This window comes from Amblyraja radiata, chromosome 2 (genome assembly GCF_010909765.2).
Source record: "Amblyraja radiata isolate CabotCenter1 chromosome 2, sAmbRad1.1.pri, whole genome shotgun sequence".
In the NCBI taxonomy this organism is placed as follows: domain Eukaryota; kingdom Metazoa; phylum Chordata; class Chondrichthyes; order Rajiformes; family Rajidae; genus Amblyraja; species Amblyraja radiata.
Window position 1 is genome coordinate 133,568,442 of NC_045957.1, and position 25,280 is coordinate 133,593,721.

The following is a 25,280-nucleotide window of genomic DNA, read 5'->3' on the forward strand; positions in this document are numbered from 1 at the left end:
GAGATGCTGTCTGTCCCGCTGTGAGCCCAGCACTTTGTGTCTATCCTCCCCTCCTGAAGCTGAGCTGAGTAGATCTGTGTTTACTGCTGAATGTTTGTTGCGAAAAGAACCTTGGAATAGTTGGCCGGTTAGGCACTTGTACATTTTTTTAAATAAAATGCTGAGCCCACGAAATTATCAAAGGTAATCTACCTGTCCTGCCTTAGATGATACTTCGAAACATTCATTAGATTCTTCATCTTCAAGTTCCTTTCTTACTTTCTTTAATCTTTAAGCATTTGGTTTTCATCATCTGGACTTGGTGTGGGAACCAGATACCGACAACTGAGAGTTTGTTTTGTTTGTCCGTGGTAGATCTTTTGCCAATTTAAAAAAAAATCCTTATTGGTGTTTGATCTTCCCTCCCTATTCCACTCAATGAAGGGCTCTCACCAGCATAAACATTCTTTTTTTTAAATCAAAATCTTTTTTATTTAGTTTTCAGGACATAACAAAGTGCAAAGTTGTCTATTTGTTACAGACAGAGTGTACGAAAAGAATAAATAAAAAACAACTTATGCTAACACATAACAAGACAACAACAATAAAAGAAAAATGAGATCCCAAAAATAATCCCTCCCCAGTCACTGCCAGTGAGCATATGCAAATATCAGCCTGTCACAACAATAATCCACGATAAATGAATGGGTAGACTGTTAAGCTGTAAAACTGTGCTTGATGATCAAGCATTTATAAAGCCTGGAATGCATTTAAAAAAGGTCCCCATGCTTTCTGAAACCTTCCATTTGAATGTTGAAGTGAGTATCTGATTTTCTCGAGCTTTAGGCAGGACATAATATGTCAGCCATTGAGTATGAGTGGGCGGGGTAGGTTCCGTCCACCTGAGCAGGATTGTTCGCCGAGCCAGAAGAGAAGCAAAAGATATAGTGCGGCGTTTATCTGCAGTTAATCTAATGAACATTCTGAACTGGAATCTGAAGATTCTGGAAAAGTTCAATAGATTAGATAGCTTCTGTAGAGAGATAAACAAATTTTGCTTTTCAGGTTATTGATCTGAAATGTTAACTCTCTTCACAGACTATATTTATCCTTAGCACTTAGATTACGTTGATGCTCGTTCTTATCTACATTACTGTGTTAAATATTGTGTGATCGTTAAAGTTTATAGTTCATCTGCCAATGTGCAGGTCTATTTAGATTATATTTAATTGCATCAAAAATTATAGTCAGATTCTTTTTCCATCATAAAGTCAGAGGTGGGAATGTGGATTGATGATAGCCCACTGTTCATTCCATTTCTGATTCCTCAGCAAAATAAGTAATCAAGTTCAAGTTACATTTATTGTCACATGCACCAATTGGTACAGTGAGATTTGAGTTACCATACAGCCATACGAATAAAAAGAACACAATACATGATAGGATTTAACATCCCCACACAACGGAATCAACGTTTCCCACTGTGAGGGAAGGCAATAAAGTTCAGTCATCTTCCTCTTGTTCACCCATGGTCGGGGCCTTTGAGCCCTCCGCAGTTGCCACTACGGCGGCCCGATGTTCAGGTCCTTTCACCATGTCTGCATGCAGTAAAATCTAAACAACATTCATGAATGGATAACTGGCAGGTAATATTCACAGCATAAACATGCCAGACAATGACCATCTCCAGCAAGATAGAACCTAACCTCCCAACAAACATAAACTGCTGGGGTGACTCTGGCAGCCATAACTCTCTAAACCCGTCCTATACATGTAACTGACCAATTGTCTCTTAAATATCATTATAGTATCTGCCTCAACTACCTCCTCCTGCAGCTTGTTCCATATACCCACCACCCTTTGTGGAAAAAAAGTTACCTTTCAAGTTCCTATTAAATCTTTCCCCCCTCACCTTAAATATATGTACTCTAGTTCTCGATTCCCCGCCTCTGAACACAAGACTGCATTTACCCAAACGTTTCCTCTCAGAATTTTGTACACCTCTATAAGATCACCCCACATCCTCCTGCACCCCAAGGAATAAAGTCTGAGCCTGCTCAACCTCTCCCAATAGCTCAGGCCCTCGAGACCTAGCAACATCCTTGTAAATCTTCTCTGCATCCTTTCTAGCTTGACAACATTTTTCCTATAACCTGGTGACCAAAACTGAACACAATGCTCTAAATGTGGCCTCACTGCATGGCCTTTACACTGATTCTCTTTCTTCCACTCTTGTAGGACCAAAAATTGTTTCTACCCAAAAGGTTGACTGCCCGTTCCCCCTCCCCCCGCCCCCTTCCCACACACAGATAATATATGACCTGCTGAGTTCCTCCGGTAGATTGTTTTTTTAATCAAACTTCAACCATTGCCACAAAAAAAGATTGGACATTTTTCTATATCATTGCTGTTTCTGTACATAAAAAGGTTGTCGTGTTTCATCATGATGTGACTGAATATCGTTTTACCTTCTTGACCAAAATATACCATAAAAATGCCGATCTTTGTTTAAAGCAGTGAAAATGATTAAAAAAAATATATGCATCCTCCCCCCCCCCCCCTTTTAGAAAGGACAATTAATCTTTATTTGCAATCAAATGATTTGTAAACATGCACCAAACCTTTTCACCTTCAAATAAAAATGTCCTTCACTTGTGTACACATAACTTTGATCTTGTGTAATGGGAAAACAGTCTAGATTCAATATCAGAAAATAAGTAAGTCACACCAAATAGGGACCATTCAATATATTTGAACCATGCAATGAATGAATATTTTTGTGTATGTTGGATTATAATTTTTCCATTAAAATGTGTTAATGTGTTAATACACCAACGTGTTAATCCATCAAGTATTAGGATTCTGATATGTGTGGGAGAAAATTGTGCCAAAAAGCCTACAATTTGTTGGTGGCTAATTATCATTACAATTGGCAGAAAATGCCTGACAAATCCATTTGGGGACTTGGGGGGGGGGGGGGGGGGTGCCCAATATATGGCTACAATTTTTGGTCTTTTTTTAATGAAAAAAAAAATGCTGCAGGACAACAGAGAAAACATAAAAATAAGACAACAGAAATTACAACATGGAACAAGGTGATTTATTTAACTGAATTTGTACTGGTAATAAATCTTCAGAAGGAATCATCCGCTTTATTAAGGTAGTTTTATATACTTAATTTTCACATAAAAACCATGTTGTAGTGTCCGATTTAAAAACTATTTGGGATAATCCAAAACAAATAAAATATATACAGTAACTAAATATGAAAATGAAGAGCTCACACAAGGAAAAATTAAGGATGTTCAAAGGAGAAAACAATTAAAATGGGAAATATTGCCTGCCACACACCACTTAGAAACATAGAAAAGTACAACCCAGGAACAGGTCCTCAGTCCACAATGTCTGTACAAACATGTACAATGATACCAAATGAAACTAATCTCATCTCCTTGCGCATGGTCTGTATCCATCTGTTCCCATTTTTTGAAATGCCTCTGAAACAATGCTATTGTCTAAGTTTATTGTCAAATCTAAAGAGTTAAGAGTATTTAATTGTGTTGAAAGGAAGGGCAGGTGCTGGTTTATACCGGCTCAGTCCGCCTAAACCTATATGATATCCCGGTTGCTAAACACTTTAACTCCCCCTCCCTCCTTCACTGTCAGATTGAGGCCCAACGTAAATTGGAGGAGCAGCACCTCATATTTCACTTGGGCAGCTTACAACCCAGCGGTATGAATATTGACCTCTCCGTTCAAGGACAAGCTTTCCCTGCAAGTAAAACTCCTACGCATGCCTAGAACCCCCGCGCATGGGTGGACTTTATTAAGTTGTGAAAGGCACATTACACATATCATAACATCCCCTCTTTTTCCAAAAGAGAAAAACATACATTTGTACAATGTATATATCTGTCGAAGTGAGAAAAGAACACTTTTTCTAAAGTAAAATTTCCTCTCCTTCTCATTATCTTATTTACATAAACTTATTTTATCATACTTGGAACCCCATACAGACATAACAATTGATAAGAACGAAATCAATGGGTCACATAGTCTCCAAAATGCTTAGGCGGCCTCACAGCTCGACCTGAGCGAGTTCTCACTGTTTCATTTATGTCCATGTCCTTGTTTTTGTCAGTTCGCTCAGTAGCCATTTTCTTTTCAGTTGGCGCTGGCTACCGTTTCAATTCCTGTGTCACGCTAGTTGTGGACGGTGTAGTAGATAGATTCGCACTGGTCTTTGATTGTCTGGCCATGCTAGGCGTGTTGACGTTCGACTAGCTCATCTGGTGGATTTCCGAAGGTCTTTTGGAGATGTACTCAAGGACAAGCTTTTCCAGTAAGTAAAACTCCTACGCATGCCTGGAACCCTCGCGAATAACATGCCTGGAACCCCCATGCATGGACTTTATTAAGTCGTTAAAGGCAAATTACACATATCATAACACTCTCTAACCTCAAGTAACCCTTATTTTCCCTCTCTATCCATTCCTCCCCCATCCTAGTTCTCCGACCAGTCTGACTGTCCTCCTGATTAAAATTTATCTTTGTATGCTTAGTCGTCACCTTCCCCAAGCTAACAATGATCTATTCTATATTTTCCATGCGCTTTGTCCTCTTTGATGTCTCATTTTCACATGTTACCCTTCCATATCTCTGTGTGTGTCTCTCTCCCCAAGTCTCAGTCTGAAAAAGTGTCTCGTCCAGAAACATCACCCACTCCTTCTATCCAGAGATGCAGTCTGTCCCGCTGAGTTATTGCAGCATTTCGTGTCTATCTTCGGTGTAACCCAGCATCTGCAGTTTCTTCTTACACAAAGATTTGGAATAAATGGGTCATTTTCATGATATTGGGATAAAACTAATGGAGGAATAGGCAGGGCGAATGCACAGTCTTTAACCCAAGATTGGGGAGTTGAGAACCAGAGAACATAGGTTTAATGTGGGAGCAAAAGGATTTAATAGGAATCTGAGGGGAATCGTTTTCAGAGGGTGGTCGACATATGGAAATGATGTCAGAACAGGCAGCTGAGGCAGGTACTATAGCAGCATTTAAAAGACACTGGACAGGTACACAGATAGGAAACATTTACAGGGAATAAATCTCACATTAAACCTATGTTCCATGTTTGCTAATTATACAAAATCATTCCATGTTTGCTAATGTTGGTGGAAGGGCATGGATAGATGATGTTTCTGGTTCAGACCTGGTTTATTCAGACCTGGTTTAGTGAAGGATCTCAACCCGAATCGTCACCTATCCATGTTCTCCAGAGATGCTGCTTGACCTGCTGAGTTACTCCAGCACTTTGTGTCATTTCATCCATTAACCAGCATCTGCAGTTGCTTGTTTCTACAGGTGGATTGGGCATATTGTGATGAAGCCATCGTAATTCTACTCGGGGATATCAGGTGAAAATCCAGCAAATTAAGTTTAATGTGATGAAGTGTTAGGTCATGCACTTTGGCAAGATGAATCAAACATTAAAAATTATTACCTAAATGGAGTGAGGTTGTAAATGAGTGGCGTTCAGGAGTCTAGGTGTTTCAGTGTATAAATCATAAAGAGTTAGAAGGCAGATCCTACAAGTAGCTGAGAAGGCAAACGGAATGCCTAGAGCCTAATATGTTCATTGTTGTCTGAAGAAACATTCCATGTTTGGTAATGATACAATAATTGGTGGAAGGGCTTGGATATGTGACATTTTGGGTCACCCATACATACTGGTCATCTATTGGGCAATGATTGAATTGGCAAACATGAGCTCATCCAGTTCCTGAGGGGCAACTTTTTTCACTCAGCAGGTGCTTGGCATATGAAATGTGCTGCCAGAGGTGGTAGGTATGACAGGTACAATAACAACATTGAAAAGATCTTTGGACAGGTACATTGAGATTAAGTTTAGAGTGAGGGACCAAATGCGGGCAAATGGAACTAGCTTAGATGGGACATCATGGTCGACGGGTCCGTTGGACTGAAGGGACGGTTGACTAATGACTCTAATACCTCCTATGTTCCAATGGAGTTGATGCATGCTTCAGGAATAGCATCTCCTCTGAATAAATTGTGGATACTGGATATCGGAAACAAAAGTACTGGAAACAGTCAAGAAATCAGGCAACATCTGTGGAAAGAGTTCATGTTTCGGTCAAAAACCCTTCATTAGAACTGGGAAAATGGGAAAACATTAGTTTTATGTTGCAAAGAGGGTGGGGGAGGGATGTGTAGAACGGGAAGGTAATGATAGGATGAGTCAAAATGGATTCATGACAGCATGCAGTTATCAGCACATTAAGCTTCTTCGTCAGTACATTATGTTGATTTTCATGGTCAAGTCATTCGGTCCTCTGACCACTGGTCTGCATCACTGTGAAAAGAAACTCTGTCCACATATGCATGTGAATAACAAATAAGAAATGGACAAAGTTTAACAGTGTGTACATTTCTATATTTTTGTACCTCAAAATATGTGACTTATTTTTTGGTATCCATGCAGATTACTGTACTCTTCATCACTCTTGCAACCTCTTCAAATACTTATATTTTGAATTCCTGAACTGTTACTACTCCACTTCACTTCTCCAATTTGCTTCTCTTTCTCTGTCAGATATTTGACACAAAGTTCTGCATCATTCCAATTTCATATCTTACAAAGACAATCCACATGGAATTTAGGAGGACTTCCACAAATGCCATCACCTCTCTAGATAATTGATGCACATGCTGTGCAGACATTCTACTTCTACAAATCTCTGCATAAGTTCTCATGCCAGTGGCTCCTATCGGCAGCTTGAAGTTCTGAGCCCTGCATTCATAAGCAAGAGTATGCACAGAAAATCAAGCTTTGTACCGAATTCTGGGTTTTCAATACTTTTGTGACAGAACTATTTTCCCTTTCTATTTCTTGGATATATGGTTTAAATACTTCCTGAGTGACTGAATGTATAAGAAGTCAATTTCATTGAGCTCTTTGAAAAGTTCATTAATTACATGGGGTGGTTTGTCCTCTGGTGAGACAAGACTTTGCCTTCCATCACAGTGAGGAGGAGATTCACTGTGATGGATGTTTGTGTAAATTGTGTTGGTGTGTGTCTTGGTTCTTTTCTTGTATGACTGCAGAAACCAAATTTCGTTTGAACTTCATGTGAGGTTCAAATTACAAATAAATTGTATTGTATTATTGTATTGTATTGTATTGGTGAGAAGACTGACCTCAGGGTTGAAACGAATGAAGACGTGTGATATTTAGAAGTGTAAACAACATAATATGTTGTGGGATAGCAATTTTCTGCATATAATATAAATTGCTCCCTCCGGTTCAGTTTGGACATATATATTTGAAAGTAGTAAATTTGTAAATATAGTTCTCAAAGTCAATGGTAGGCCAGTTATACATATGATTCAAAATGTGTCCTGTGAAACTTATGTGGATTAAGAATCATTGTGTTCTGGAATTCAATAAACTTTGATTGCAATCCACTGAATCCCCTCAGAATACTGAAATGCTAATGGCAATATTTTTATAGCAACACAATGGCTTCTACTTATAACCACTGGCTAGTAATGTATGTTATTGACTTCCATAAATTACAGAACAATGTTAATTAAATCAAGAAAAAGCAGTTAGATAATTATTTCAATCTGCACTTGAACCTTTAAATATTTTTGGAAATAAAATATATTTTTCAGAAAATGAAATTGCAGTTCATTAAATTGAAAACATTATTGTCATTCGAATGTGTAAAGTACTAATATGTTTTTCCTGCAGCAAAGACTCTTGATATGGATACAATTTTCATCAAAGATTCACAAAGGTTTTTTTAAATGTTTTAAAATGTTTTGCATTAAGCGCTCTGCTGGTATTGCCATCGTGTGCTTTTCAGAATGTATATGAACTTGGACATCAAAAACCTCTTTCTTTGCAACACATGCATTAACTCTACACTGTTCTCTCGTCTCCACATTATAATCAAAACATATTTTTGGGGGAATTCTAAAACGTGTACACTTTTGTTACAGCAATACATTTGGTCTTAATTGTTTACTGTGTATCGTGTTGTTACTTGCGAGCAAAGTACCAAGGCAAACTCCTTGTATGTATACATACTTGGCTAATAAAATGTATTCACTTCAAATTTATTCAATTCAATATACATTATATATACTACAGACACAAAAGGCAGGAGTAACTCAGCCGGACAGGCAGCATCTCTGGAGAGAAGGAATGGGTGATGTTTCCGATTGAGACCCTTCTACAGACTGAGAGTCAGGGGAGAGGGTCTAGAGATAGAAGGGTAAGATGTGAAAACGACAGATCAAAGCAGACGGTGATCAAGCAAATGTTGAATGGTTCACTGTTAGCTGAAGGGAAGGTGACAACGAGGCATACAATCAGTAAAATCGGTTAAGCAAGAGTTCCTTGAATTTAGAGAAATCAAAACTAATACAGCTGGTGGGTTTTAAGTTGACCAAGCGAAACATGAGGTGCTGTTCCGACAAAACATAGAAACATAGAAATTAGGTGCAGGAGTAGGCCATTCGGCCCTTCGAGCCTGCACCGCCATTCAATATGATCATGGCTGATCATCCAACTCAGTATCCCGTACCTGCCTTCTCTCCATACCCTCTGATCCCCTTAGCCACAAGGGCCACATCTAACTCCCTCTTAAATATAGCCAATGAACTGGCCTCGACTACCCTCTGTGGCAGAGAGTTCCAGAGATTCACCACTCTCTGTGTGAAAAAAGTTCTTCTCATCTCGGTTTTAAAGGATTTCCCCCTTATCCTTAAGCTGTGACCCCTTGTCCTGGACTTCCCCAACATCGGGAGCAATCTTCCTGCATCTAGCCTGTCCAACCCCTTAAGAATTTTATAAGTTTCTATAAGATCCCCTCTCAATCTCCTAAATTCTAGAGAGTATAAACCAAGTCTATCCAGCCTTTCTTCATAAGACAGTCCTGACATCCCAGGAATCAGTCTGGTGAACCTTCTCTGCACTCCCTCTATGGCAATAATGTCCTTCCTCAGATTTGGAGACCAAAACTGTACGCAATACTCCAGGTGTGGTCTCACCAAGACCCTGTACAACTGCAGTAGAACCTCCCTGCTCCTATACTCAAATCCTTTTGCTATGAAAGCTAACATACCATTCGCTTTCTTCACTGCCTGCTGCACCTGCATGCCTACTTTCAATGACTGGTGTACCATGACACCCAGGTCTCGCTGCATCTCCCCTTTTCCTAGTCGGCCACCATTTAGATAATAGTCTGCTTTCCTGTTTTTGCCACCAAAATAGATAACCTCACATTTATCCACATTATACTGCATCTGCCAAACATTTGCCCACTCACCCAGTCTATCCAAGTCACCTTGCAGTCTCCTAGCATCCTCCTCACAGCTAACACTGCCCCCCAGCTTAGTGTCATCCGCAAACTTGGAGATATTGCCTTCAATTCCCTCATCCAGATCATTAATATATATTGTAAATAGCTGGGGTCCCAGCACTGAGCCTTGCGGTACCCCACTAGTCACTGCCCGCCATTGTGAAAAGGACCCGTTTACTCCTACTCTTTGCTTCCTGTTTGCCAGTCAGTTCTCTATCCACATCAATACTGAACCCCCAATGCCGTGTGCTTTATGTTTGTATACTAATCTCTTATGTGGGACCTTGTCGAAAGCCTTCTGGAAGTCCAGATACACCACATCCACTGGTTCTCCCCTATCCATGCTACTAGTTACATCATCGAAAAATTCTATAAGATTCGTCAGACATGATTTACCTTTTGTAAATCCATGCTGACTTTGTCCAATGACTTTCCAAATGTGCTGCTATCCCATCTTTAATAACTGACTCTAGCAGTTTCCCCACTACCGATGTTAGACTAACTGGTCTGTAATTCCCTGTTTTCTCTCTCACTCCCTTCTTAAAAAGTGGGGTTACGTTTGCTACCCGCCAATCCTCAGGAACTACTCCAGAATCTAAAGAGTTTTGAAAGATTATTACTAATGCATCCACTATTTCTGGAGCTACTTCCTTAAGTACTCTGGGATGCAGCCTATCTGGCCCTGGGGATTTATCGGCCTTTAATCCATTCAATTTACCCAACACCACTTCCCGGCTAACCTGGATTTCACTCAATTCCTCCAACTCCTTTGACCCGCGGTCCCCTGCTATTTCCGGCAGATTATTTATGTTTTCCTTAGTGAAGACGGAACCAAAGTAGTTATCCAATTGGTCCGCCATATCCTTGTTCCCCATGATCAACTCACCTGTTTCCGACTGCAAGGGACCTACATTTGTTTTAACTAATCTCTTTCTTTTCACATATCTATAAAAACTTTTGCAGTCAGTTTTTATGTTCCCTGCCAGTTTTCTTTCATAATCTATTTTTCCTTTCCTAATTAAGCCCTTTGTCCTCCTCTGCTGGTCTCTGAATTTCTCCCAGTCCTCCGGTATGCTGCTTTTTCTGGCTAATTTGTACGCATCATCCTTCGCTTTGATACTATCCCTGATTTCCCTTGTTATCCACGGATGTACTACCTTCCCTGATTTATTCTTTTGCCAAACTGGGATGAACAATTTTCGTAGTTCATCCATGCAGTCTTTAAATGTCTTCCATTGCATATCCACCGTCAACCCTTTTAGAATTAATGGCCAGTCAATCTTGGCCAATTCACGTCTCATACCCTCAGTTACCTTTCTTTAAGTTCAGAACCATTGTTTCTGAATTAACAATGTCACTCTCCATCCTAATGAAGAACTCAACCATATTATGGTCACTCTTGCCCAAGGGGGCACGTACAACAAGACTGCTAACTAACCCTTCCTCATTACTCAATACCCAGTCTAAAATAGCCTGCTCTCTCGTTGGTTCCTCTACATGTTGATTTAGATAACTATCCCGCATACATTCCAAGAAATCCTCTTCCTCAGCACCCCTGCCAATTTGATTCACCCAATCTATATGTAGATTGAAGTCACCCATAATAACGGTTTTGCCTTTGTCGCACGCATTTCTCATTTCCTGTTTGATACCATCTCCAACTTCACTACTACTGTTAGGTGGCCTGTACACAACACCTACCAGCGTTTTCTGCCCCTTAGTGTTTCGCAGCTCTACCCATACCGATTCCACATCCTCCAAACTAATGTCCTTCCTTTCCATTGCGTTAAACTCCTCTCTAATCAGCAACGCTACCCCACCTCCTTTTCCTTTCTCTCTATCCCTCCTGAGTATTGAATATCCCTGGATGTTCAGCTCCCAGCCTTGGTCACCCTGGAGCCATGTCTCTGTGATCCCAACTATATCATAGTCATTAATAGCTATCTGCACATTCAACTCATCCACCTTATTACAAATGCTCCTTGCATTGAGACACAAAGCCTTCAGGCTTGTTTTTACAACACTCTTACCCCTTATACAATTATGTTGAAAAGTGGCCCTTTTTGATTTTTGCCCTGGTTTTGTCTGCCTGCCACTTTTACTTTTCACCTTGCTACCTATTGCTTCTACCCTCATTTTACATCCCTCTGTCTCTACGCTCACACATTTAAGAAACCCTTTCCCTTTAACTCCATCCTCCACTATCCCATTCAACACCCCACCCCCCTTATTCAGTTTAAAACCACCCGTGTAGCAGTGGCAAACCTGCCTGCCAGAATGCTGGTCCCACACCTGTTAAGGTGCAATCCGTCCCTTTTGTACAGTTCCCCCTTACCCCAAAACAGATCCCAGTGATCTAAGAATCGAAATCCCTGCCCCATGCACCAGTTCCTCAGCCACACGTTCAGGTCCCGTATCTCCCTGTTCCTGCTCTCGCCAGCACGAGGAACTGGAAGCAAACCGGAGATAACAACCCTGGAGGTCCTGCTTTTCAGCATTTTTCCGAGCTCTCTAAAGTCACGCTGCAGAATATTCATCCCCTTCTTTCCGACATCGTTTGTGCCGACATGCACTACCACTTCCGGATGTTCACCTTCGCCCTTGAGGATTTTCTGCACTCTGTCCGTGACATCCTGGATCCTGGCACCAGGAAGGCAGCACACCATCCTCGCATCCCGTCTGTTGCCGCAGAAACCCCTGTCCGTACCTCTCACAATGGAGTCTCCCACTACAATGGCGTTGCCTGCCTTAGGCCTTTTTGGTTTTGGCTCAACAGCCCTATTCGCATCACAAGCCAGTCCGCCGCCCAGTGTAAACACGTCTTCTGTCCCGACAGCTTCTAAGTGGGTGAACCTGTTCACAAGAGGTACAACACCCGGGGAAGTTGGCATTCCATGCTTCCCTCCCTTTCTCACTGTCTCCCACCTTCTCTCTTCCAGTACCTACAGTTTGCGTCGGGCCTCACTCTGACAGTGGAGGAGGCCCAGGACAGAATGGTCAGGGTGGGAATGAGAGGGGGAGTGAGCAACTGGGAAATCCCGGACTGAGCAAAGGTATTTCCCCCAAAGATCTTAGAGCAGCTCTAAGATCTTTGGTTTCCCCTGGTTGCATACGTCAGTGACGTCACTGGCGCGAGGATCGATTGCAATCGGTCTCAAGATCTTTGATCGGTGTGACGTCAGGTACAGGAGGCCGACGATGAGGCCGTAACCCGGAAGTGGTCACCGAGGTCCGGATGGAGCCGTGGATGAGACGTCACAGAGAGAAGGCCATCTTCACCAGTGGCTGCGCTCGGCGGCTGTTGTGAGGGAGACGGGTTGATTCACGAGGCGGAGACTGAGACTGAGTCGAGCCGAGTGGAGCCTCCGGCCGGAGCTCGCTTCGCACACGCTTGGAAATGTTTTCACTCTCCACTTTCCAGCCGCAGGTAGGCAAGTGGTCGGAGGCATTGATGCGTAATTCGGGTAGGCCATGAAAGGCAGACATATTGCGGATGTGGAGCTCGGACTGCGGGTTCCGGAGCTATATTGTTGTCTGTTTAGCGCTTCCATCCCAAGAATTTAATTATTTATATCGCCTCTCGTTGATGTAAAAACTCAAAATGCAACTTGAGAGGTCTCGAAATCCCGTGCTGCAAATATCCTGCAAACTTCGCTCAGATTCTTATGGTTCAGTAAGATCTTTATTGAATGCACCAGAGAGTCAAATATCCAACTTCAATATTCTCTTCATCACTCTGTCCATTGTATCCTTCAAGGGCTCTAAGTTTGTTGAGCATAATTTTCAAAGTCCATTCTGCTCAATTATACGATGGTCCCCCTCTCCCCCTCCCCGTTGTCTTGTATTACCAAGTTGAACAACAAAATGAACCAGAGTAACTCCGCGGGTAAGGTAACATCTGCTGAGGATTGTAGAGGCGATGGTTGGAGTGGGGGAGAATTGGAGGGTGGGAAAGGCTAACAAGTAATAAGTGAATATAGTTCATTGGGATTTGATTTACAGGATGGATGAGTAAGTGACAAAGCCTGGAGATACAAAGGGTGTCAAATATGGGCAGAAGAGAACGGAAATTAAATGCTGGGGGGTGATATTGGGGGAAATGGTTGTACACTGGGTTGGAGGGGCACAGTGAAGAGGGGGAATGGGGGTTGTTTAAAATTGTAGAATGCTTTGTTGGGTTAAACTACCCGTGTGTAATATGAGATGCTGTTTCTACAGTTTGACAATGGAATAGAAAGATTGGTATGGGAATGGGTTAAAATGATTCGGAGATCTGGCAGGCTTTGGTGGATTGAGTGCAGGTGTTTGGTGAAATGATCACAGACTATGCTTGGTATTGCTGATGTAAAGGAGGCTACATTGGGAGCACCAAATGGAGTAGAAAAGGTTTGAACATATTTATGTGAGCCTTGGTCTTGCTTGGAAGGACTGCTGGGATCCTGTGATGGAGGTGTATGAACAAGCGTTACATCTTGTGTGTAAAACAAAATACTTCTCATTTGTAAATTACTATTTCTCAATTGTATCTGTGCTCTGTAGTACTAAACTTTCCAGCAAGGGGAAACAGGCTCTTGAGAATTTATTGTCAAACTCCCTCAAATTCTATACTGAATCAACTCAATCTCAACTGTTACAACATTGTCATCATGCCAGCAATCAATCTGCTAAACTCTAAAGTCTGCTCTTTATAGATAAAGAAACAAACTGTACATAGTAGCATTGTTTTTTTGGCTGACCACAACAATGCAAATCGAAAAACTTGTAGCTGCCAAAACTTGTGCTGATCTTCCACATTTTCATGCATGAATCTCCATCTGTCATCTTTTGCAATTGCTTAACTATTATACTTCTGTAGCTGCTAAACATTTTAACTTCTGTGGGGGGGGGGAAGCTTGCATAAGTTTGCATAATGTCTGATTGAAGTTCTTGATTTCGTGGGATCATCCCCACCACTAGTTACCATTTTCCATCTTGTGAGAATCTGTTTATTGCTCTCTAACTAATTCTTAACTTGTTTACCTCTAATTTATTGAAGACTGAAAATGTGTATGGTATCCTCTGGAACTCTTTGATCTACTTTGTTGCATTCTGGAGAAATACTTGGATTTGTCAAAACTATTCCATTTATATTTCTATAATACCTCTGCTGAATTTTGTTGATGATTTTACTAGGTTCTCTTTTACAGCATTTCCACATTTTGAGCTGCTGCTGGGGTAATAGCTGGCTATATTGTGAGTCTGTGGAATTTGCTGCCTCAGAGGGTGGTGCAGGAGGCCGGTTCTCTGGATACTTTCAAGAGAGAGCTAGATAGGTCTCTTAAAGATAGCGGAGTCAGGGGATATGGAGAGAAGGCAGGAACGAGGGCTGATTGGGGATGATAAGCCATGATCACATTGAATGGCGGTGCTGGCTCGAAGGGCCGAATGGCCTCCTCCTGCATCTATTGTCTATTGATTATTGTTTATATTGAGTGACTTTTCGTTCTGTTTTGAAAGCGCATGTTTACTGCCCCTCAATTCATAAAATTCTGATAGATTTCCATCGGAGCTTACATTTTTTTGCAGCTCCCTTTTGTAATCCTCGGATGTGTGCAAGCTCGAGGAATTTGCATACTTTTGGTTTCTTTATTTTAATTGTGCTTTTTCTCTGCTAAAGTTATACTTTGTTCCTTACTCTCAGTTGACCCAAAATTTGCAATTGTGTTTGATTTGTCTTTAGTTGTGAAGCAGATGGTAATTGTTTTATCTTTCTGCCATATCCATCTTTTGCACTATTCCTCCATTCTCTACCTCTTAAAAAACCAGATGGATTTTTCAAGTCTTGAATGACAATGAATATCGTTTGAACAGATGATGTGCTCTGAATGTGAAAGCCATTTGAGTTTAATCCCTTTGGACAATATATCCTACCGCCATCTGTAAGCTTCTGTTTTGTTTGAGTCCCAGTTTTCTGCTACATCCTTTCAATATGCTGGATTTGAATCTGCATTCAGAGAATTTCTATGGTCGTCCTTTGTCAATGACTAACTACAGGAAAATAACCATTGATTCATTTAAGTGACTAGTCTTGTACAGCAGCTGTCCTTTTTATTGCAATATTTCTAATAGTTTTATCTTTGGAAAATGTTGATATTGTTTTGCAATATCAAAAATGTAGATATAAACTCGCACAAATGAGAGGGGGTAATCAGAAAATATTTATCTGACCTCCAAGTGAAGAGACAACCAGTCCACTCATTGGACAAACTTTATACAGGTCATGGACTGAATTGAGATATTGGATCTGTTTGATTCAGTTTATTTTATTGTCACGTGGACCGAGGTACAGTGAAAAGATGTGTGAAAGGAAAAGTAATTAGTATTCCCCAGGGGCACATATTTCTGTGAAGCATACATGGGGCTCTAGTTACTGTTATTTGGCTGTTGTGCACATCAGTGTGCCCAGTACAAGATTTCTAAAATGGATGCTTTCTCATGGGAAGTGGTTATCAGGTGGATAGAGCAAATGCTTCAATGATGTGTTCAAAGCTACTGAAGAAATGCAGCATCCCACCAGACTCTTGGTGAATCTCTGGTCTCTGGCCACCTCAAAAGGAATAGTATTCAGGATGATATTAGGACCAAATAATCCATGCATGAAAGCTCTGTCGAAAGAGCTTTCCACAAAGCCACCACATTATCCACTGTCCTGCCCTGACAGGCATCTGCTGCCTCATCTGTTGGTTCCTACATTTGCATCAATGCCCATCTCGGAACCCCCAAAACCATACTGGAGGTCTGCCGCCATCAATTTCCAAGGAACTTGAGGGAGAAGTCTTTGGTATCAAATTCAAGGAAACCTTTGAGTGGTTGAATGCGATGAGGTGAACAGATATGTTGTAATGTCTAGATTAAGTGAGCTATCAATGGATTAAAGAGCATCTGAAATAAACCCCAATATTGGATTGAAATAAGTCACAGAAATGGAGTATAGGCTGTCTCCGGTTTAAAAACTTTATCCCCATACTCCCAATTCATCCGTCTACGCTGTATCTGCACCCAAGATGAGGTGTTCCATACTAGAACATCTGAGATGTCCACATTCTTTAGGGAATAGGGGTTCCCCTCTCCCTTCATAGATGTGGTCCTCACTTGTGTGTCCTCGGTACCCTGCAGCTCTGCCCTTGCTCCCCTTCCCCTAGTCGCAACGGAAAGAGTCCCCCTAGTCTTTACCTTCCACCCTATCAGCCGTCGTATACAACACATAATCCCTTGAAATTTCCACCACCTCCAACGGGATCCCACCACTTGCCACATTTTCCCATCTCCACTCCTTTCTGCCTCCCGCAGAGACCATTCCCTCTGCAACACCCTGGTTAATTCGACCCTTACCACCAAACCACCCCCTCCCCTGGTACCTTCCCCTGCAAACCAAAAGGGCACCCTAATTCCCCTCTCCATTTAGTAATTATTGTTAAACAGTCTTGTGTGTTTTGGTGCCATCCATTACAATACTGTAGTGGTATGGTTACACAGATGTAATTTGAGGGCAGTAATCTGAAATTTGAATCAATTGCACATACGATGGAACTAATGACACAATTTGTGTTTTGCTGATCCCTTGATGGAAATTAATTCACTATTGACACAGGTTTCAGAGCATTGGAACATCAGCGTTACTAAAATTCATTGACAGCAATAAAAATGAGCATTCTTCATTATTTCTTAGTTTTATTTATAATCGAGTGTAACATGGAGAGTGATCTGGGGTTGTGTTTTTTCTCTTCAGAGCTGAAGGTTTAACTTAAAATATTTCCACAGCTCTTTTAAACCTGTACATAGCTGGGAAATGGAATCCTAGAATTTAGAGCACAGAAATGGGCCCTTGCCACCTACTGTGCCCATGCCAAGTGTGATGCTTATTTATGCTAATCCTATTTAACTGCATGAGATCTATTGACCTCTATTCCTTTCCTATCCAACTATCCGTGCAAATGCTTTAGAAATTGTCTGTCTCCACTATCACATTCCAAATATCGACTGCCCTCTGAGGGAAACATTATCCCTCGGATTTTCTTTAAATTTCCCCCCCCCCCCCCCCTTCTCACCTTCAGAGCATAGAAGTGAGATCGACCAACTGACCAAATGGTGCCAGCGCAACAACCTGGCTTTCAACATCAGTAAGCAAAGAACTGATTGTGGACTTTGGTAGGCAGGGCTCTCGCTTAACTTTTTTTCCCTGTTGCCAGCTGGGCAGCCTCGGCAGCTTTTTAGGTTGCCAAATAACAGTTTAGGTGGTCATTTAAGATGGCTTGCATGACGCGTGCGATAATGTGCTCGTACGAAGTGTGTAGTTACCAGTCGGAATTATGGTCAATGAAGCATTCACATATTATTTCTGCTTCAAATAAAGTCACAAACTAAACATATTCACCAATCAAGACATGACATATACCACAATGACATGCAGCAAAATTACAATACTGTATCTCATCTCTTTTTACACGTTGCAATGAATGCAATTTCTATTATATCTTTCCACTTCCAAACAAATATATGGTTATTCAGCGTATGATCAACCTCGGTGAGACCAAGCGCAGGCTTGGCGATCGCTTCGCACAACACCTCCACTCAGTTCGCAATAACCAACCTGATCTCCCGGTGGCTCAACACTTCAACTCCCCATTCCGAATCCGACCTTTCTGTCCTGGGCCTCCTCCATGGCCAGAGTGAGGCCCACTGCAAATTGGAGGAACAGCACCTCATATTGTGCTTGGGTAGTTTACACCCCAGCAGTATGCACATTGGCTTCTCCAATTTCAGGTAGTCCTTACTTTCTCCCTCCTTCCCCCCCATTCCCAGCTCTCCCACAGCCTACTGTCTCCGCCTCTTCCTTTCTTTTACCAGCCCCCACCCCTCCCGACATCAGTCTGAAGAAGTTCTCGACCCGAAACGTCGTCTATTTCCTTCGCTCCATAGATGCTGCCTCACCCGCTGAGTTTCTCCAGCATTTCTGTCTACCCATTCACACAAGTTCTGTTATCCCAATTTCCTTACCCACTCCCTGCACATTAGGGGCAATTTTACAGAGACAAGTTAACCTACAAAGCCAATGCGTCTTTGGGATGTGGGAGGAAACCCACACGCTTGCAGGGAGAATGTGCAAATTCAACACAGACAGTGCCCGAGAACAGGATCGAACACAGATCTCTGGCGTGTGAGGCAACAAGTCCACCAGCTGTGCCACTATATTTTATTTTCCAACACACAAAAAATTATACGTTGATAACTTTGGTTACTAAAAAAAAAGAAACTATCCATTTTCAGTCTTAAATCTCTAAGTGACGCTATGTCCCCCTTTACAGCTACTGTATGTTTTAATACCGATCAAGGCTATTCGGGCAGTACATTGGCCATAAATCTGCTGCCTAAAATTGCCAGAGACCTGGAATTGATCCTGAATATGGGTGCTGTCTGTATGGAGTTTTGTTTTCTCGTTTATAACATTGTTTACAAAGTACTATGTTTACATATTCTGTTGTGCTGCTGCAAGTAAGGATTTCATTGTTCTAACTGGGACGTGAGAAAATAAAACACTCTTGACTTACGTCACTAATGTGTGGGATAGAACTAGAGTACGGGTGATCGGTGGTCGGCGTGGACTCAGTGGGCCGAAAGGCTGTATTTTTAAATTAAACTAAAAGCACTAAAACCAGAGGAAACCCAATTTATTCTATCCAGAAATGCTGGCTGCTCCATGGAGCTACCCCGCACAATTAAAGCATGGAATGGTCTTCACTCTACCATAGGTACCAACCAGACGCAACTAAATTTAAGGCAGCTTTTTTCCCCCCAAAGAACCCTTTTTTGCTTAAGTCCAAGTCAAGAGAGTTTTATTGTCATGTGTCCCAGATAGGGCAATGAAATTCTTGCTTGCTGCAGCACAACAGAATATGTAAACATAATGCAGAACAGGAGATATATATATACAATAAATAAACAGATAAAATGCGATAGGCTGTTATTTTTCAGAGTTTGGTGGTGGTGGGTCCACCAATTTAAATTTCATTTCGAATATTTTTGGAGGATCAGGAAGCCAAGAAGCAAGCGTTACTCCAGGGAGTTACTGCAGCTCCAGGGAGTGATTCTGCGTTGTTTTTCAGCGGTCGGGGTGAGGCAGCGACCGGGCAGCAATGGTGGCCAGAACTCCCACAATGCAAAGGGAGGGAGAAAGTGGCCAACGCTGACCAGTTGCCGTGGCAGTGCGCATGTGCAGGGCCGCACATGCGCACAACCATGGCCGATGATGTGAGCCGAGAGCTAGCGCCGAGCGGAGACCCGAGAGCTAGCGCCGAGCGGAGCGCCGAGCCGAGAGCGAGCGGAGAGCCGAGAGCCAAGACCCGGACATGGATGGCGGGCGGGTGTCCCAGTTGCTTGTCAAGTCGGGCAAAATGGCATGGCTTTTAGGTTGCCCGGCGGGACTGTAAGTTGCCATTGGCACCCGGGCAACCGCTAATTTCGAGCCCTGGTAGGGGAAGGATGAGGACCCACAATCACTTCAATGGGACGATGGCGGAGAGGGTCAAAAACTTCAAATTCCTGGCCATGCATATTTCGTAGATCTTCCCTGGACCCTTAGTCGCTGCCTCAAAAAGGCAGCCAAAATCATCAAAGACCCACACCATCCTGACCACACACTCATTTCACCATTGCCATCAGGAAGAAGGTACAGGAGCCAGAAAACTCTAACATCCAGGTTCAGGAACAGCTTCTTCCCTACAGCTATCAGGCTATTAAATACGACAACATATAAGCTCTGAGCTGTGAACTGCAAAATACGACATTATTATTGCTCTATATTTGTTATTTATTTAACTTTTTTCCTCTTACCCTGTTATGTACTATGTTTACATATTTTGTTGTGCTGCAGCAAGTAAGAGTTTCATTGTCCAACCTGGGACATTTGACATTAAGACATTGACTCTTAAATCTTGACTCTTAAACCTATGCCCTCTGACTTTAGACTCCCCTGCCCTGGGTGAAACATTGTGACTATGTGTTTCTTCATAAGTTTGTAAACATTTAAGGTTATCCCGCGGCCTCTTCATTCCAGTGGAAATAAATGCAACCTATCCAAGCTCATAAATACAGCCCTCTATATGAGACAAGAGTGTGGTGAATCTATTCTGCATTCTTTCTGTGGCTATCACATCTGTTAATGTGGCAATCATAAATAAACGCAATACTCTAGATTCTGCCTGATCAATGTACAACTGCAACATTACAAACCCAATTCTTGTACTGAAAGCCTTGGCCCATGAAGGCACACATACCAAATACCTGTTTCACTATCCTATCCAGCAGTATTGGAGGAACAGCATCTCGTATTCAGCTTGGATAGCTTACAACCCAATAGTATGAACGTTGAATTCTCCAATTTTAGATAACCTCCTCTCTATCCCTACCCTTCCCACCCCCCTCCTTTCTCCCCCTCACATCCCCTTTTTTCTGGCCATTTGGCTTAATTTTGTGTGTCATAAATTATGGCATTTGCCTTTAAATTTTGTCTGCCTGTAATTATGTGGGTTGGATTTATTACGTAGTCGGAGGCGTGTTTGCTGCTGGGATTCTTGCGAGAAGCTTGTAGTTTTGGATTTAGTTCGGAGGAAGCATAGTGGGACGGTATAGCTTTCGACCATGGGTCTGAGTTTCCCAACATCAAAGAAATTTTCTAACGTTTTGGAGCCGCATGCGGAGCTTTCTAACATTGATCAGTCTGGATGAATATCTTAATGTTTTACTTTGACAAGAGACTGGTTTGAAGATTTATCTTTCAACGGCTTTGCCTCGTGGAGAGCTCCCATGCGTAAAACAACGCTATCTCCTTACCCCGTGTCTTCTAGTGGCTAGAGGGAGCAATTCCTTGAACGATATAATAATCTGCCACTATACTAATTTTATCCTTCCCTCTTTCACATGCCAACTCATCTTGGCAAAAATATGCCTCCGTGCATATTTTTGGCACAGGTTGAAGCCATTCTGCCCATTGTATCAGTGACAGTTATAAGAGTAAATCAACCTAGCTACACCTTCCATCATCAGGTCCACAGGTCACAGCTCCAGTTTACACATCCAAGTATTGTTTAAATGTGATGGGGGCATTGGATGTCTTCCACCCACCCACTCACTCATATCTTTCCACCTGCATTTTAATTCCTTTGCAAAGGAAAATAGATTTTAACTCTTTCTAGGCTCCTCAAATTTTCATTAAATCTCCCCTGTCTCCCTTGCTTGAGAGAAAATAACTCTAGTTCATGTATTTTTGTTTCAAAACTTTAATTTTGTTCAGCTTTAACAAAAAAGTTGTGGAAATGGGACCCTTTTAGTCAATGAATCTATGCTGACCATTTACACTAATCTACGTTAATCTCATTTGGTATTCTTTCCATATTCTAATCGGTTCATAGTGTACTGTCCGGTTGCAACACGGCTTGGTTTAGGAACAGTCTACCCAAGAGCACCAGAAATCACAGAGACTTGTAGATATAGCCCAGTTTATCTCACAGACCAGACTTTTCATAATTGACTCAATCTATACCTCATGCTGCCTCTGTAAAGCAGCCAACATAATCAAAGACTTGTCCACTCTGGTCATTCCTTGTCCCTGCTCTTGTCTGGCAGAAGTTGCAGAAGCTTGGCTGTGCGCATCACCAGCCTCACCATTACCTTCTTCCCTGCCATTACCAGGCTTCCGAATGGTCCTTCAATATGCTTGGGTACTGTTTGATTCACCTGTACCCCATTGCGGACATTGGACTTTGTCTTAGAACTGATGCATTACAATGCTGTGATCTATCTTCTGCACTCTCTTCCCCTTTGCTTTGTCTATTGCACATGAATTTGAACACGATTTAATGTATGATAACACGCAAAACAAAACTTTTCACTGTACATGTGACAATAATAAACCTAAATCTAAAATTCCCTCTAGATTCTACATTCAAAACTAGGAGCAATTTGTAATGGACAATGATCAGGATGAGAATTGAATCTGAATCTCTGGCTCTGTGAGGCAATGGTTCTACTAGTTGTGACAGTGTACATCCCTTATTTAAAAAAATAATCAAAGCAAAAATAAAAGGCAACTCTTGAAATGTGCAATAAGAGAAGTGCTAGAAGTACTGAGCAGGTCAGATTGCACCTCTGGATAGAAAAACATAATTCATTTCAAGCAGAATGGATGAAAATGTTCAGTATTGTTTCTTTGTCCACGGATGTCGGCTGACCTGAACGCTTCCAAAATTTTCTGTCTTCATTAAATTTGTCAGAGAACTTGAGTATTTCCTGCCTACCCCGATTCCCATACTGGTTGTCAACAATCTATAATTTAAAATCTCAAATGTTCACATTTAACAGAAAGTAACAAAATCCAGTGGTGCAACTAGTAGTTGCGGCCTTACTGCTTCATTGGCTGGATTCAGTTCTGATCTCTGCACTGTGCCACATTTATACTTCAAATGATTGTGTGCCTTTCCTCTGATTACTCCAGATTCCTTCCACTTCCCAAAGGTAGAGAGATTGGTAGACAGAAAAAACTGGAGTAACTCAGCAGGTCAGGCAGCATCTCTGGAGAAAAGGAATAGGCGATGTTTCAGGGCAAGACGCTTCTTTAGACCTGAAGATGGGTTTTGACCCGAAACATACCTATTCCCTTTCTCCAGAGATGTTGACTGACCCGTTGAGTTAAACCCTGTCCCACTAGCATGCGTCTAGCGTGACCAAACATGGTTGCTTGAGGCGTATGGCCTCGCGCGACCAAACATGGTTGCTTGAGGCGTACGGCCTCGCGGGGCCGGTCCCACTTCGATCGGCGGAGGCGTATAGAGTTGTGCGGGGCCGGTCCCGACATCGCGCGGGGCTCGACTGGCGTACGCAACGTCCCGACGGCGTACGCCTAGCGTGTGGCGTTGTGCGATGATGTCACCGCCCGATGCAGTGCGACGTCCAAATTCAGTCGGCCCGCCTCCTGCCCAGCTGATTGGCGAGTATGATGTCGGGATCAGCCCCGCACAACTCTATACGCCTCCGCGGTTGGAATTGGGACTGGCCCCGCTAGGCCGTACGCCTCAAGCCACCACGTTTGGTCGTGCTAGACGCATGCAATCGCATGCTGGTGGGACAGGCCCTTACTCCAGCTTGTTGTGTCTATCTTTGATTTAAATTAGCATCTGCAGTTCCTTCTTACACATCTACAGAATGGTAGTTGATTACAGGCCACTGTAAATAATGTTGATAGGAAGGTGTGGAAGAATACAACTTATTAGTGTATGATGCCAGAGGATTGGTAGGTACTCGGTGGGCTGATCAATGATATTTAACTTAGTGACCTCCACTTAGATTTCTTGTATAGCAGTAAAGGTCAAAGTCCTCCTTTTGGTCTCAATGCTTTGGGTAACCCTGATGTTGTGAAATACTGTTCGTGCTTTTGACTATCGAAGTTTGAAAAAGTTACCAGTCTCAGACTGACTTTCAGTATCAAGCATTTGGCAATAGACTGGTGCAGGCAGCAGATATGATGAGAGCATTCATTAAAATCTGCCACTCGCTCCTGTCTTTAAACAAAATCCATTTGTTTTCAGCAATTCAAATTATTAAAATTGATATTAACTTGTGTCTTGAAGTAAAATTATCATTAATAGTAAACTTTAATCTTTGTTATGCTTGTTGAAAGTTTAAACATTTTTATTAATCTCTTTTATAATCACAATTTTTTTAGGTAACAGTTCCCCTCAGTCAGCTGATCAGCACCTTTCATTCACTTAAAAGCTCAGCAAGCTCGGTTAGTTCTGCGTCCATACAGTGTCTCCAACGTGAAGTACCCCAAGAGCATGATCAAGTTAATGAGGTGATGTATATAATGAAATATAAATGTATAAAATCAAATGCTGTATTCTGTAAATATTTTATTCAATCATTCCTTTCCTAAAAGATAAACATGTGTTGCAGTATACAGCTACTTGTTGCAGGGGATGGGAAAACTGGTTTCCACTGTGATACCAAAATATATCAATACCGTAGCAAAGATGTAAGAACAGAAGATGCTTGATTTCACAGGCATGAATTCTGCAGTGTCCAACAGGATACAATTAAACCGTGTACAGCACAGTAATGGGCTCTTGCAGCCCACCATGATGGGCCGTGCTGACAGTGATATCTCTCTTTGCAAATCCTATTGCTTGCACTATGTCTGATTCCTTCTACGCCTTTCCTATTCAAGTACTTTCCAAATGTCTTTTAAATGTTCATGTAATTTAATTATATCTACCTCTACCACCACCTCTGCCAGCTTATTTCAAATATTCCAAATATGGACAAACCTACCTCTCAGATCTCTGTAAAATGTATCCCTTTGTACCTTAAACCTGGGTGCTATAGTTCTGGACTCTCCTCCCCCTCGAATTTAAAACCTCACACATTCCAGTGAGAATAAACCCAGCCTGTCCAATCTCTCCTCATAACTTCAGATCTCCATTCTAACAACATTCTGATGATGCTCTTTGCTCTCTCTGTTTCTGTTACATTATTCCTGCAGTGTGGTGACCAGTGTTCTTTGGGATTAGTAACTATATTACTGCAGTAGTCCTTCATTCTGTTCACCTTGCAACTGCAAACATGATCTCCACATAAAACACTTTCATAGTATAAAAACGCTCGCCTATAGACTTGCCTTTTCTGATTAAAATAAACTTGTTCAATATTTCCTGAAAGGTTTAGTGCCATTTCTGGTTATATTGTAGAATTTTACCTGCATGTGTAATGTATGCAAAAAGATTTTCACTGTGCAATTGCATATGTGGCAAATAAAGCACCCATTGAACAGTATTCTGTTTGGTATAACTAACAGTCTGCTTTTTGGCAGTTTATTTATGAACACT

At 41.9% G+C, this 25,280-nt stretch overlaps 1 protein-coding gene across 1 annotated transcript in view; it reads left to right on the forward strand.

Annotated features, from left to right (window-relative positions):
• The first annotated feature begins 12,574 nt into the window (after positions 1-12,574).
• yme1l1 (YME1 like 1 ATPase) overlaps positions 12,575-25,280 on the forward strand; it is a 44,056-nt gene continuing 31,350 nt past the window's right edge. The window contains exons 1-2 of the mRNA XM_033016114.1: positions 12,575-12,793; positions 24,122-24,250. Coding sequence (XP_032872005.1) covers positions 12,764-12,793; positions 24,122-24,250 — 159 coding nt within the window. The 5' untranslated portion in view covers positions 12,575-12,763. The remainder of the gene's footprint in view (positions 12,794-24,121; positions 24,251-25,280) is intronic.